At 58.7% G+C, this 14,563-nt stretch overlaps 1 protein-coding gene across 1 annotated transcript in view; it reads right to left on the bottom strand.

The window, feature by feature from the left end:
- The window catches only part of ANK1 (ankyrin 1), a 192,925-nt gene that overhangs the window by 30,227 nt on the left and 148,135 nt on the right, over positions 1-14,563 (bottom strand). The window contains 18 exon segments of the mRNA XM_032468775.1: positions 363-437; positions 731-809; positions 1,876-1,995; positions 2,108-2,233; positions 3,286-3,514; positions 3,772-3,868; positions 4,170-4,374; positions 4,843-5,054; positions 5,339-5,493; positions 6,411-6,635; positions 6,719-6,816; positions 8,767-8,845; positions 9,877-9,973; positions 10,843-10,866; positions 11,560-11,632; positions 12,094-12,186; positions 13,192-13,290; positions 13,520-13,618. Of these exon segments, the coding sequence (XP_032324666.1) occupies positions 363-437; positions 731-809; positions 1,876-1,995; positions 2,108-2,233; positions 3,286-3,514; positions 3,772-3,868; positions 4,170-4,374; positions 4,843-5,054; positions 5,339-5,493; positions 6,411-6,635; positions 6,719-6,816; positions 8,767-8,845; positions 9,877-9,973; positions 10,843-10,866; positions 11,560-11,632; positions 12,094-12,186; positions 13,192-13,290; positions 13,520-13,618 (2,185 nt within the window).

The following is a 14,563-nucleotide window of genomic DNA, read 5'->3' as shown; positions in this document are numbered from 1 at the left end:
CTACGGCTTCAGGGCCTTTACTACCTCGCTACATAACTAAACCCATTCTAGGTAGCTGGTCTCAGTTTCCCATCTGTAAAATGGGGTGGACGGGGTCCAGTCTAAGGTCTCTTGTGATGTCAGAAGTTGATTCTTTCCAAGAAGGAAAACCAGCAGAAGTGGAGGAGGGGCAGAGCCCCCCATCGGTGCCCACGGGGGTTGTTGGGGCCACAGCCCTACCCACGACAGTCCCAAATCAGATGCACAGTGGACGGTGGGAAGAGGTTTCGACAGGCTCTCATCAGCCGTTCTTTAGAGGGGAGGCGGTGTCGAAGCAGTTGGAGACAGGAAAGGTGCTTTTCTGCCCCAATTCTGTGACTCACCCGCCCAGCTGAGGCCCAGGTGTTCCGATATGATCGCCATCTTCATGTCTGCTCGGTCCATGCTGCTGAGGACACCTGGGGGAGGCACTGCATGTCACTTCGCCGCCTTGGCGGGACATCTACCCGACCGGCGTGCTTGGGTGACCTCAGAGGGTGTTCAGGTCAGGCTCTGTGTCCCCCCGATCAACCTGAAGCCAGTGAGGGTCTGGGGGGACCCGGGCCGAGGGCTCCACGTGCAGTGTTCATCCCAGACTGAGCGGATCATGTGAATGCGGGGCTCTTGGCGGGGCGAGGGGGCCCCATCTCACTCACCGCCCCCCACCCCTCCAGAAAGGGAGTGAGTGCGTAGCTCACAAAGAGGTTTGTACCCAGTGTGGACTCGCTGAAAATGCTGTACTTCAGGCCCAGCGGCGTCAGGGTCCTCCTCCGCTCGTCAGCTCCGCTCCCCTGCAGCCGGGAGACCAGGAAAGGGGCTGTGGGTGCAGGTCGGGGGACACCTGTCTCGTGGACGGTGAGCACCTCCACTCTCTGGGAGCCTCCACACACAGGGTGGGAGAGTAGGAAGAGGGGGCGTGAGGGTGTTGAGGGGGTTCACGCACTATAATAATAATAAGAACAACAACAACTGATCACCAGCCAGGCCCTGCTTGACGGTCCCAGCATCCCAGGAGGTGGTACTAACATTACTCCCATCTCACGGATGCGGAAACTGAGGCACAGAGGGTGGAATGACCCGCCCAGGTCACCCAGCTTGGAAGTGGTGGAGCTGGGGTTTGAACTGAAAAGAACCAGCTTTTCTTTCTGGATTCCCTTCTGCTCAAAAGACCCGCTTCTGAGGCCCCGGGCTTCACCCGCCGGCCCTGTGACAGAGCGCCCAGGTGCTTGTTCGCTGGAGGCTGTGGACAACGATCCTCTTGTGAAAGAGAAGTCAGTTCTCCCTCGTCCTCGGACAGGAAAGAGAAATCAAGCTTCAAGTGCACGGACGTGACCTTGCTTTTCTCTCTTCTGGTCTGGCGTGAAAGGCTCATGATTAAAACAGGGGAGACGCGATGCCTCCCAGGCCTGGTGCGGCAGAGGCTCCGAGGCTCCCAGGCCCCGGGGAACGGACGTGCGTGCTCACCACGGCTCTGCTGAGCTCAGGGCCCCGGGTGTGTGCAGGGCAGAGACGCCAGGCTTCCCTTCTCTGAGGGTCTGGCCCCCGGGGGAGCCAAGCAAGTACATGCAAGAGGCTCAAAAAAAGCCAGGATGTGGCTGGGACACCTTGAGCCACTGGCCGCCCGGTTCTCACCCTCAGGCCTCAGCGAGGGATGCTGGGTGCCCTCCAGGCTCCTTCCAAGCTCCCGGAAGGACCGTCGTGGGGAGCGCAGGGCCATGGTGTGAACCCTGACGTTGGTTCCTGAGCTTTGCGGGAAGGGCCGAGCCCAGCCCATGTCAGCAGAGAGCGGAGGGCCCTTCTCTGCTCTCCGACAGGAGGGAGCCACGGTTTCGGCCGAGGGTCCCGGCGGGCACTCACCTTGGTGCAGGGTGGCATGGTGATGTTCAGGTGACAGAGGATGTGCTGGGTGTCCTCATATTTCATCGCCTTGCGCAGGAATGACAAGGACCCTCCTGGTTCTCGACTGCTGTCCCTTACCTACACGTGTCACCCGCAAGGAGGAGTCAGGGGCCGCCCCACAGGCCGCCGGCACCTCCTACCTCCCCAGCTTCCAGTTCCCGTGTGGAGGTGGGCCAGGGGAGGCCCGCACCTTGACAGGGATGACCAAACGGTTCTCCCGAAACGACTGGAAGAGGAAGCTCCGCTGTTGGGCGGCTTTTTTGACGGGCACCAGGTTCCCAGACAGCTCAGCAAAGAGGGGCATTCCTTCCAAAACCTGCAGGCAAGGAGCAGCCAAGGCAGCCGGTCAGGATCCGCCTGGCCCACCTCTCAGCTCCGGGCTCTCCCCATTGAGAGCCCTGGGGCTGTGCTCTAAGAAACCCCACTGTGTGCTTTTGAAAGGTTATCAGAATCCTCTAGAACTCCGCTGTGATAGCATCCTGTGGCTTCCAAAAAACAAAACAAAATAAAACAAAACAAGACACCTTGATCCCTTTTAACAGTTGTCCAAAACTGTTTAGTTTATCTGAAGGACCATGTTGTATCTGACTCTCCCTTATAAGACAGTGATTCCTGCTGTGGATGCAATGTTTTCCACTGAGAAGTTATCATGAACCCATTTGACAGATGAGGAAATTGAGGCCCAGAGAGACAAAATGCTTTGCTTAGGGCCCCAAACCGCAGGAGAGGCAGGTCCCAGCCTTGTGCTCCTTCTTCTGGGCCCTCAGCACCTGCCAGAGGCACAGAACAGGCTCTGAGGCCAGGCCTTCGGAAAGGTCTTGGCTCATCACACACCATAACGGGAGTGAGGCCCCTGGGACCAGTAACAGGTTCAAGGCTAATTCCCGTTCTTTACTCTTCCCTGAACCTGTCTGGCCCTCTCCCCTGCGTCCTCATCTGGGCATGGCCAAAACCCTGGTGTAGCAGGTGACAAGATGGACTCCGGGGTCTGACTCCTGGGACAATTGTGTATTTAGTTTTGCGACCCTGGGCAGGTTACCTGACCTCTCCCAGCCTTGCTTTCCTCAAATCTGAGTAAGAAAAGTACACCCGGTTATGAGAATTGGGTGGGACGATGCTGGCCGAGCACTTTTAATAGCCCCTGGTACCTGAGAACTTAAACAAACGCCAGTTCTTAGCACCACAAACCACTCGGCTGACAGCCTGCTGCCTGCCTAGGGGACCCCAGTGGTGTCCCTCAGCTCTGGGGACGCTTCAAAGACGCTTCTCCAGAGGGGAGTCACAGCCACGCAGCCCGGGAGCCCCCCTGCAGAGGCCCCGGGTCCCAGCGCCCGGCCCCATGCTAGGGTGGGGGCTGCGGCCCCGCACCTCGATGTCCCTGCTCCGGGCCACCTCCACGAAGTTCTCGTGCTGCTCCAGCGTCTTGTCCACCTTGTCGTCCGTCATGCAGTAGCAGCGCAGACGCCCCTCCCGGGGGTCGGTCATCTTGGCGAAGATGACAAACCTGGCCGTGTAGGGCACCGCGGTGAGCTCCTTGTACAGGAGGGAGGCGAAGTTCACGGCCTCGGCTGTCCGGGGACAGTCTGACAGCCAGAATCTGGAGAGAGGACAGCTGTGAGCCTGGTCCTGAATGCCCAATGGGCCGCGTCCCCTCCATGCGACAGGACCCCTGGGCGCTGGGCAGTGGCCGCTCTGACACCCCCGGTGGTCGGCTGGGGCTTCCAGGTGGAGAGGAGGACCCTCGGGTGCAAGCCTGGGGCGGGCAGGTGGTAGTGTGGGCGTGGCTGCCTGCGGGGACAGCCCTGCCCCCTCGTGCGGGCCGGGACCGTGGGGCTGGGCTGGGTGGCATCTCACCTGGCAGAGACGTTGGTGGTGAAGGTGGCGCACTCGTTGGCATACACGAGTTTGGTGGTTCCTGTTATGTCTTCCCACTGGGCCTGGTCCGTTCCTCCTGCACCAGGAGCAGAACCGGGCTGGGGGACAGTCGCCGCAAGGTAGACACGGGGCGCAGCAGGATGGTAAGGGCTGCGCGGGCATCCCCAGCTGTGGCCCCAGTGCACCCACTCCCCGTGCCCTCCTCCCGCTCCGGTACCCCCTTCTCTGGGCTCAGAGGGCCCTTCCAGCGACAGGGAGGCTCTGCTCAGAGGCACCACCCCTCATCCCCTGGAAGAGCACATCACTCGCTCACCCCACCTTCTCCCGTCCCCAATGTGTCCACCAGAGGGCAGATCAGGGCGGGGGGCGCCTCTCACCAATGACGCTGCAGAGCAGCCGTAGGCTGGTGGTGTCTCCCTCCCCACTGTCCCTCGGGTTGTCCGTCCAGGAGGGGGGGAGCGGGATCCGAAGCCCTATGGGCCGGTGGAACTTCCGGCGCCGCGGCTCCACGGTGACGATGGGGCTGAACGTGGCCTGGTTGCCCAGGAGTTTGGTGACCAGCTCATCCGGTACAGGCTGGGCCTGCAGGGTGCCAAAGGGGGACCCTCAGCCCCGGAGCAGCAGAGGGGCTCATGGACGGAGGAAGAGAGAGGCTGTCCGTGCAGGTGCAAAGCCTCCCGGGGGCGGGGGTCCCACTACCGTCCTCTCTGAGCCCCGTTTCCCCCAGTTCCCTCTCATTCCCGGGTCCCATGCTCGGCATCAGGTAGCTCTCCAGGAAGCCACGTGACTTCCCCTCACGCTGAGCATAACGGCCTGTAATGGAACACGGTATCCGGGGCTTTCTGCAACTTAACAGAGCATCTGCCTGATCCCACCCACCCAGCTTTCTTCTGAGCTTTAAGGCCAGGGTCCTAACTGGACTTTCCAGGCCCTGGACCAGTGTGTGGGGTGTCCTGGGGAGAAGGGCCGTCTCCCAGGGCCTTCACACCTTCCACCCTTGACCCCGGGCCCGGTGACGGGGCCCTGGCAGGCGAGGAGGGGCTGCGTCACCTGCAGGGCCAGCTTCACCCTCTTGGTGACGGCGTTTTCGGGGAAGGTGGCCTGCACCAGAGGGACCAGCTGGCTCTTCAGGGAGCCCCCCTCGGGGCCGATGGTGTCGTAGTCCTGGCAGAGCCGTGACATGACCACGAAGTACAGGGGGAAGTCGGTGGTGATGATGCGGCAGACCCTCCGCTTCTCCAGCTCCTCCAGACTCTCCAGCTCTGTGACCACACGTGCACGGTGCCGCCGTCAGCACCGCGGAGTCGCAGCCTCTCATCCCCGCTCCCACCGGCCCCCACCTCTCACAGGAGGCTGAGCCACCTGGAGGGAGCAAGGTCCTGGCCCAGAGGGTCCAGCAGATGGAGACCAGGCTGCAGGGGTCTGGGGAGCCAGAGCTGGACCATCTCCAGCCTCTCAGGGCGTCCCATGCTCCAGGAGGCCCCAACGGCCCACCCAGAAATGCACCCTCACCCCCCACCCTCCGGGATCGCAGGGGCTCGGGCACCTTCATCCATCCCATTGAGGAGCTGATCCAGGTAGCTTTCTCCGTAGCGGCTCTTGTGTTCCTTCCAGACGGAGCCGTTTTCACTCCGCAGCACCACGAGCTCACGGTCCCCACGGCCGGGGGAAGCGAAGTGGGGGATCTCCACGATCACAGGGCTGAGGGGACCGAGAGGACAGTGGGGAGGTGCGTGGAGGCAGGTGTGCGAGCCGTGCGGGCGGTGGCCAGGGGCTCCGGAGGGAAGGGCAGGCAGGCAGGGGAGCCAGTTCCCGCCTGGAGGGAGACGGTCCCCACTTGTAGGCTGGTCCTGCCAGCTGAACAGACCTGGCTCAGGCTCCTGAGATGCCCCGAGGCCCGCCTCGCTCTCCCCAACCCCACTTCTCCTCCCACAGCCACGAGGCTGAGACTCAGCAGAAAAACCTGTCCTTGGACCTCATCCCCAGAACCCGCCTGATGTCCTAAGCCAGGGGACCCCTCTGAGCCTCAGCTCCATCCTCTGCCAATCAGCAACAATGACATTTCCTCGGGAGGACGACTTTGAGGACCACATTTAAAGGGGAAACCGGCGTGAAAGCGGTTTGCAGCTACCTTATAATCAGTGGTTGAAAGCTCGGTGGTGGGGGTGGGGGGACGGGCCATGGACAGAGACAGGAGGGCAGGGCCTGTCCCAGCACACAGCCCGAGCTGCCTGAAGGATGCAGAGCTCAAAGGAGAAGCCCAGGCACTGCAGGAAATGTGAGGAGCCGGTCCCTGACCAGCAATCTTGACCTCGGGGGCAGTATTGCAGGGCTATCTGATAAGACTGTTTCAGAGCGTAAATAATTAAACCCTGGGGGCCCCCAAAGTTACTGTCCCCATCTCCCTTCCAGTGTCACACAAGATCTGAGTGTGTTAAGCCCCATCTGAACAATGCACTCCTTCATGTATCTAGAAAAGGTGGTGGAAGGAACACAGAGGACACAGAGAGAGAGGATGGGGGCTCCAGGCTGGCCTCCCGTCTGCCCTGGGCTGGGCAAGGGCTGGGTGGGCACGGTGGGGCAGGGACAGCTCAGGGACACGGGGAGTGGCCTCTCACCTCAAGAACTGGACCCCCGTGGGCCCCAGCGCGATGACCCTGCTGGCCAGGCCCTCCTCCTCGGCCAGCGGGGGCGGCGTGGGCAGCTTCTGAGGCTTCACGAGGCGGCAGGTGATGCGGGTGGGCGCCGCGCACGTCCGCGGCGGGACCACCACCCTCAGGCCGTTGTGCCGGCTGCCCCGCATGGAGCCCCCGCGGGCGTCCACCATGAAGCTCACCAAGAACCTAGGGCACAGCGGGTCTGTGTCGGCATCTCCCGGGCAAGCAGGGCCAGAGCCACCAGCCCGTCCCGGTCCCCGGCCGCTCACCCTGTGTGTACGGGGCTGGCCACCGGGCTGATGTTGTCCGAGGTCTCTGTGGCTGGGCTGCTGGGGATGAGTGAGTCTTCGTCATACTCCTTAGATGCCTGCAGAGGGGAGAAAGGCCGGCTGTCCCACTGTCCCCAGGCCACAGCCGCTGGTCTCAGCCAGCAGACATGGAGCAGGGGAGGGAGGCTGGGAAGCTCAATACCAGAAAGCAACGGCTCAGAGGCGGTACTCCTGCACTCATCACCAGCCCACCAGGCCAAGGCATGCCTGGACCCTAATGGGAGACCTCAGGACAGAGCTTCGGACAATGAAGCAAGTCCTCACTCCTGTCCAGCTTCAGTCTCCTGCATCCCCAGTGCAGCCCCGACAGGCCCACGCACTCCAGCATCCCCTCAACGTGGAACCTGGGCTCCATGCAGCCTGGTTTCACACTAGAGTTGGTGCTGGACCCCCACCCCCTCCCCTACGAGCTGTCTGGCACTGGTCCTGGGGCACCGAGGTGCACAAGAGGAACAGAACTGACTCTCGTCCTGGGGGCTCCCTGTTTCCTCATCTCCAGTGGGACCGACCCCCCACTTGTGATGCTGTAACTTGGGGGTCACGGGGCTGCCTTGCCCCAGGCCTCATCCATCACGAGGACTCACGAAGCCAGCAGTTCTGGATCCGGCCCTGGTCCCCTCCGGGTCAATGCTCAACTCTGCTCTCACCCCTGCTCCCACACCGGTCTAGGCGCCCAGGTCCCTCTCCTTCACCGGCTGACCTGACTTGTATTTCACATCTCACCTCCTCTGTGAACCTTTCCCGTTGACTCTGATCTGGAAGAGCTTCCACCACGAGGCTGAGCCCTTCCAGATTCACCCTCCCTGCACCCTGGGTTAACTGTGTTCACGGGTCCAAGCCCCCTCCCCAGCTGGACCATCTGCTCCCACATTCTCCCACATGAGGCCCCCAGCAGGGTGCACAGCGGGATCCAGGAAACACCTCCTGCCTCAAGGGCGTGACTTAAGCAAAGGGTCAGAGAGCCAGTGGGTCAGGGAGCAGCAGGATCCAGGACGACTCAGTTCATTTCATCACCAGCTCCAGCAGCATCGAGGTGGGGGCATGTGTCACAGCGATCCCAGGGCCATAACTGACCAGATCCCCCAAATGCCGCCCGGGGTGTGACACCTGCATCACACCACTCTGATGTGCCCTGGGGACGGCGTCACAGCCGCCTTCTCCCTGTGCCACCTTTGGGCCCAGGGCTACGGCCGCTGCTTTCAGACAAGCACCCCTTCAGTGGCGAGGAGGAGACCAGCTTCAGCTGGAAAACCGACAAGCCGGGCTCAGTTATCAGGCCCCCGGGCTGTCATCTGCAACCTCCAAACACCGCATGGCTTTCTTTTCTGTCCTACGAAATCCCTTTGCCTGAAGAAAATAAAAGTGCCAAGTGGCATAAAACTAAACCTAGAGAAATTCAGTTGTTTTAAACTATCCTGCCCATGTGGGGGGCAAATTCAGGTGGCACCCAGCGAAGCCACAAAATAGGCCACTATAATGAGTCACAGCCCACGCTGGGAAGAGCTCTCTGACACCCCTGTCTTGTCTGTGTGTGTATTTTAAGCTCCCAGTGATCCCTAGATGAAGGTGAGTCAGAAACTGTCCTCTTTTTGTTGGATGGGAAAGAAAAGGAGTTCAGAGTTCCAGGCTCGCCCTCAGCTCCTTCTCTGGCACCGAGGCCCCCATGGGTGCAGACGGCATGTGGTGGTGACAACGTGGGCTTTGGAGCCAGAATGTCTGGCGTCAGGTCTCAGCCTCAGTCTTGGCTGGACTAGCGTCAGAGCGTTTCCCACGCCCTCTGAGACGCGGACCATTAACAGCTGGAATAATAAGACCGCAAGCAGCGCAGGGGCCACAAAGAACACGTGGAATCCTGCTCCGCAGGGCTTGGTAAATGCTACACGCTTCCATCCGTTAGGTCCTGTCCTACTGCAGGGCATCCCAGAGCATAACGGTCCCCGGGCACCTGCTCACTGCAAAGAGGAAGTCACAGAGAGGACGCTTCCTACCTGCTCTGGCTCCTCGGGTCTGATCACCACCGTCTCGGGTGTGACGCACGGGATCCGCGGGATGGCTGGGGATTCCACCCTGTGCGCCCGGAACATCGGGAAATCAAGGGGATGCGCCTTTGGAGCAGCCCCCCCATCTTCCACGGGAGGTCTAAGCGAAACACTTCTGTACCCCCAGAATCACCTATCCAGTCCGACCCCCTCACCATCGCCGGAAGCCCCGCCGGCAAATGTGGTGCATCTTGGCCTCCACACACTGACCAGCCTCCTCCCTTGGCCTCCACGCCTTTCCCCAGAGCCTGACTGTCCTTCCCAACCTCGCTGAGCAGAAGGACTCGCCTCCTCCAGGAAGTCTTCCCGAACTCACCACCCCAGTTCTGCAGACTTGGACCCCCTTGTTGAGGGAACCCTCGCTCTGGCCGTAACATCTTATCCTCCATCACAACATGACCGCTTTTGGTGTGTGTTTTGATCATACCTAATGGGTGCTTCGTGGTCAGGGTCTGAGTCTCTGATGTTCAGTAAATACTAATTGTAGTTTCACTTGCCCTTGTCCCACTGCCCTGCTTTGGACAAGCCACGGGACCAGGCTGGCACATGTCTGTCTTTTCAGAGACCACCGAGGGCTCAGGGTTTCTACAAAGTTGTTGCTTTTAGATTTATGCACAAAATATCCATGAGTGCCATGGACCCAGGTTCAAAGAGCTCAGAGCATCATAGGGAGGAATGAGAAACATGTTCCGGGCAGACCCAAACCCTTCGTGGGTTTTCCCTAGTGGATCAGCCAGTGGAGGGATGTGGTTGGCATTTGAGCTCAGCCTGGCAACGGTTTCTAGTGGGAACCTCCCTTCATAGATTTTTCTGGTGAGAAGCTGAGAGGGGGAGGGGCGTGGATAGGAGACTGTGAACAAGGAGGGGGAAGAACATGGGAAGCAGGGATGCTGGAGAGGACAGCGCGCCGGAGGGGAGGCCTCTGTCCCCACCTGGCGCTCCGGGTACAGAGCCAGCTTAGGCTAACGTGGCCTTCGTGGGACCTCCCTGGCTCTGGAATCCTTCTGCAGTGAGTCCCAGGGGTGGACCTCGGCCTCCCACACCATAAACGCTTCTTACACTTGGTCCAGCTTCGGCACAAAGTCCAGCAGCTCTTTCTCTTCATCTACATCCCTGGAATCCTGCTTCTCAGCCTTGGAGCTGACAAGTTCTTCCCCTGAAACCACACAAGTTTCCGTAAGTGAGTGGACAGAGATCCCCTCTTTCTTTTTGAAAATGTGCTTTCCCCGCGCCTCCACTCAACGCTCGTCCCTGAGGAGCGGAGGCAGGTCTCTGATGCTCGGAGGTGGACCATGAACAAGGTCTTCCACCAGCCCCGTTCCTCCAGCCCTGGTACCCGGAGCCCCTGACATCTCAGTCTGCACCAGGCTTTGTAGGAGAAAAAAAAGCAACAACAAAAAAACCAACCAGGAAGCACTTTCTTTGCCTGACAAGTTCCACTTCAAAACAGCCCTTGTGGGGTGTGCAGTGACACCAAAGAAAGAGGTGTTTCTGTTCTTGCCCGCACCACACGCTCCAGAAGAAGAAACCACCGTGGAACGGAACCCATCTATTCTGAAAGGCTCTAGGGACTTTTGTCACCACGGTGGCGGGAAACCTCATGATTTCCTAAACCCATCACAAGGAGGCTCAAACTATGTCTGCAGCCCAGACCTCTGCCTCTCCGTTTCTTTCTCCTTTTCTGAACTGGGGTTGGAGCCTTTGACCTTGCAGAGCTGTTTACTGTCACTCGGCAGGGCGTGTCCTGGGGTGTGATCTGGCGCCGACAGGATGGAATCATGACAGCTCATGCAGCTATGGTCACAGACACGGTGGCAGGGGTACAGACATACACATGGACCGGCGGGAGCTGCCCGCCGGGGCATGGATCTTACGGGCGGACATTGCCTGTTTTAGTCAAGCTCCGATTGTTAGCCGTCAGAGCAGGGTGGAAAGCATGGATGGATTAGTGAGAGTCTGGATCGCTCGGGGTGAAATGCACTCATGAGAAAGGAAGGATCACAGAGAACAGAAAGTGTTTCATACCCATTATAGTTATATGAGCGGTTCCTGGAAAGCAAAGAAGAGTCATGTTTAAGGAAGGATAGGATTGAAGTCAGTTCAAGTGAGACATATCTCTAACACAGGAGAGCGCTCACCATCTAGGTGACAAAGCTCTACAGCCACCGAATTACCGGGACGGAAGAGACATAATCCAGTCCAGCCCCCCTTTTATATGATCACGCTTCTCTTCCAAGAGGAGACACGTTCACTTGGGGCAGGAAAAATGCTACAAGGACTCGGCGGCTCATGGATGGAGAAACTAGCAATTTCATAATGGATTCCTCCCCAAACTTACTGACCCGCTAGGTGGTCAGAAAAGCAGCCTATCATTAAAAGATATTCTTAACAGATCTTAAATACAGTAGCACAGGGAGCGCTTCAGGTGGAATTTTATCACAGTTCCTCACGGCTCTGAGAGCTGATCTGAGTAGAACTGCACTCCATATATGATATATGCAGACACACATATCTTTACGAAAATTTGTGGGATTTTATATGTTAACCTCTGAGATGCAGAGTTCCTTCTCCTAAAATTACATTTCAGGAGCATTTCTGATAATGGACCACATCTTTAGAAAGCAGTTCTGTCCGGCTGCACCTCAGATGGCAGGACGTGGGTTACGTGGCAGCGGGGGGAGGTACCCCAGGGTTTTCAGAGCCCTGATTTTACCCCGACATGACGATCATCCCAGACTGTACCTTCATCTTCAGAGACATCCAGGATCTCATCCACCGTCTCAGGGAAGCTCATCCGGTGCTTGTCACTGACGGACTAAAATGAGAAAAAGCAGAGAATTCAGCCCAAACAGAGTAGTGGACCCTTCCATGGAACCAGCACTTAGCTGGTTATGACTATGGAGACAGGAAGGAGATGGGAAAGGAGGTTTGTCCCAAATGAAGAAAATCACAGGGAGGCTGGGGTCCGGAAGGAACCAGAGAGGGACGCTGGAACCGCCAGCCTCCAGTTCCCTGTCCCTGCCCCCAACCCCATCTGCTGCGGCCACAACTCCTCCGGCCACTAGGTGGCAGTACAGCTCTGCCCGAGGGAGGAGGACCACCCCCCACCCCCTTCCCCCCACACCCCCTTCCCCGCCCATCTTTTGGCGACAAGCTCCCTGCAAGAGTCCCAGAACCCCAGAAGGCGCTCGGCTTCCCCGGGTATCTCACGGGGCTCTCTGGCTGTCAGGCTGTGTGTCCCCGATGGGGGGCTGTTCAGGGGAGGAGCGGACGTACCACGACACTGGTTTCATCGGTGACAACCTTGAGCACGTCTGTTACGGAGATGTAGCCCAGGCGCCGGGCTATGGCCAGAGGTGTGGTTCCATTCTGGGGAGAACAGCAGACGGAGGGCGCGATCAGACCCACCCCCCGACACAGGCCAACCTCACACTAATTCCAAAGGGCCTGCGCGCAGCCCAGAGCACGACCCCTGCACACGTGCGTGAGCCCAGACGTGTGGAGCAATGCTGCCCCCAAAGACGGGGTGCGGCAGCGAGGAGGTGGCGGTACTTCCCTCTGCAGCGCTGGGTGCGGGGGGCCTTGACCGAGAGCAGGGGAATCTTCCCACCACAAGCCAAGAGCAGCCGGGGCGGGGGGCAGCGGGAAGGTCGGGGGTCAGGAAGGCACCAGGGGCACTTGTCAGAACAGGAGAGTCCGAGGGAGTACAGCTCACGCCCCCAGTGCCACTTCTCTGGGTGTCAGTTACTGAGTGTTAAAATCCTTAAAATAATCCACACACTTCCGTGAACTCTTTTCAGGCCCATCAGGGATCCCAAATCACCAAAAACAGAGGTGGGGCATGTTTCTACCCTGATTTTAAGAGGAAGCACTAAGTGAAACTAAATTGACGATGAGGCTTTAAGTTCCCCAGATCCAGGATGTGCCCCACGCAGATTCAGCCCCATCCACAGTTTCAGCAACCACACCGACAGTCAAAGGTCCACGCACTTTCCGAGCAGCCATGGAGAGAACTTAGCAAATCTGACATTCACATCGGCAGGTAAGGAAAGTCACACTCAGCATTGATCACCGACCCCGCTGAAGACCCCGAGTTCCACCCAACATCATGAACCCCCACCGAAGACATTTGGTTTTGTTCACTCACACCGTACTGAGAGCAGCTTCACAGATTTTAAAAAGGGTTTCGACAGCTAACTTTCAATCTTCCAGAAAGACAGACTGATCACAGCACCCCACGCCCTGGGGAGCCGGGGGCGGCTGGTGCTGCAGCCCGTCCAGGCCCGAGACCCGCAGTAGGACGGGCGGTGCCGCCGTCGTTCAGGGCTGCCCGTGAGAGCCATTCTCCGAAATCAGGAACAGGCGGGTACTCACCGAGCTGACCTCGTTTGGGGAAGCTCCGTTTCTGAGCAGCAGCGTCACGACGTCTGTATGTCCCTGCTGAGCTGCCTGGTGCAAGGGGCTGTATCCTAGCTGTAAGGCGGGGCGGACGTCGGTCAGCATCAGTGAGCTGGGAGAGAAAACCCTGCCCACCTGCTGCACAGCCTGTCCGTCTTCTCCGTGTAACGTTTAAAAAAAAAAAAAAGGCATTTCCCCATTTCTTCCTCCAGGCTTAAAGTGTGGCCAAGTCCCCAGTGTGCCCAGAGTAACCCCAGCTGACTCCGACTCTGGCCCTCAGGTCAGGTCTCAGGCGTTCCAATACCTTGGTCTTGGCATTGACGTCTGCCTGGTGCTGGAGCAGAAACTTCACCAGCTTGATGTTTCCATAGTGACTGGCCACGTGGAGTGGGGTGTAGCCCATCTGGAAAGTAAGAGATGCCAGTCGGTGACCAGCAGGGCACCCGGTGCGGACACTGGGAGCCACTCTGAGCTGTACGCGAATGAAACCCTCATGATCACGGCGGTCAAAGGGGAGAACGGATGAGGGGGCCCACTGGGAGGTCGGCAGCAGCTGTAAGGATCTGTTACCAGCCAGATCCCCCGGGTGGGGAGGGAACAGAGCCGGTGTCGGACAAGCCAAGTATGAAATGATGTGAGAGTTCCCAGGGGAGAGGTCAAGTGGTTGATTGCAAAACTGATCCTGTGTCCCAGAAGGAGGTCAAAGCGAGGCGGCGCCTGTGGGGAGTTTGAAGTCTTGGGGGTGAGCAAGGTCACTTAGGATAAATGTAGAGAGAAAAAAGTGGGGCCCATGGACTGAGGCAATATTCTGAGGGAGCAGCAGAGAGGTGGGAGGAGAACCAGGAGAGACCCATGTTCCAGAAGCCGAGAGAGGTGATTCCAAGAAGAGAGAGTCCCGGTGCTGGGCAGGGGCTCTGATGAGGACAGACAGTGGCCCGGAGAGCACTGCCGACCAGGACGAGAGCAGACACGCAGACTTATTTCCATGGGAGAGGTGAAATCCTACTGGAAACAGCCCCAAAGGCCCTCTGGGTTACTGAGTTGTAGCCTAGATGGAATTTATAGGAACTGGCCATTGCCTGAAATGAGTGGACTTTGAATATCTGTTCATTTGAGCTCTGGCTGCAAGAGGGTCATTTTCAAGGAAGGGTCATGTTCCGCTGAATATTTTGATGCTCCCTCCAAAGGCCGACAAGCCAAGGCTCTCAGGCTCCTGAGTGTCCCTGGGGAGCTGGCGCCCAATCCCAGACACCGCCTTGACCCCGACCCTGCAGGCTGGACCTGGAGTGATGGGGTAGCTTCGAGACCCCCAAGTTCTAACCCACAGTATAGGATCTCTCAGGGCAGG

Source organism: Camelus ferus, chromosome 26 (assembly GCF_009834535.1).
Source record: "Camelus ferus isolate YT-003-E chromosome 26, BCGSAC_Cfer_1.0, whole genome shotgun sequence".
Taxonomy (NCBI): Eukaryota; Metazoa; Chordata; class Mammalia; order Artiodactyla; family Camelidae; genus Camelus; species Camelus ferus.
This window is presented reverse-complemented; position numbering and strand designations above follow the sequence as displayed.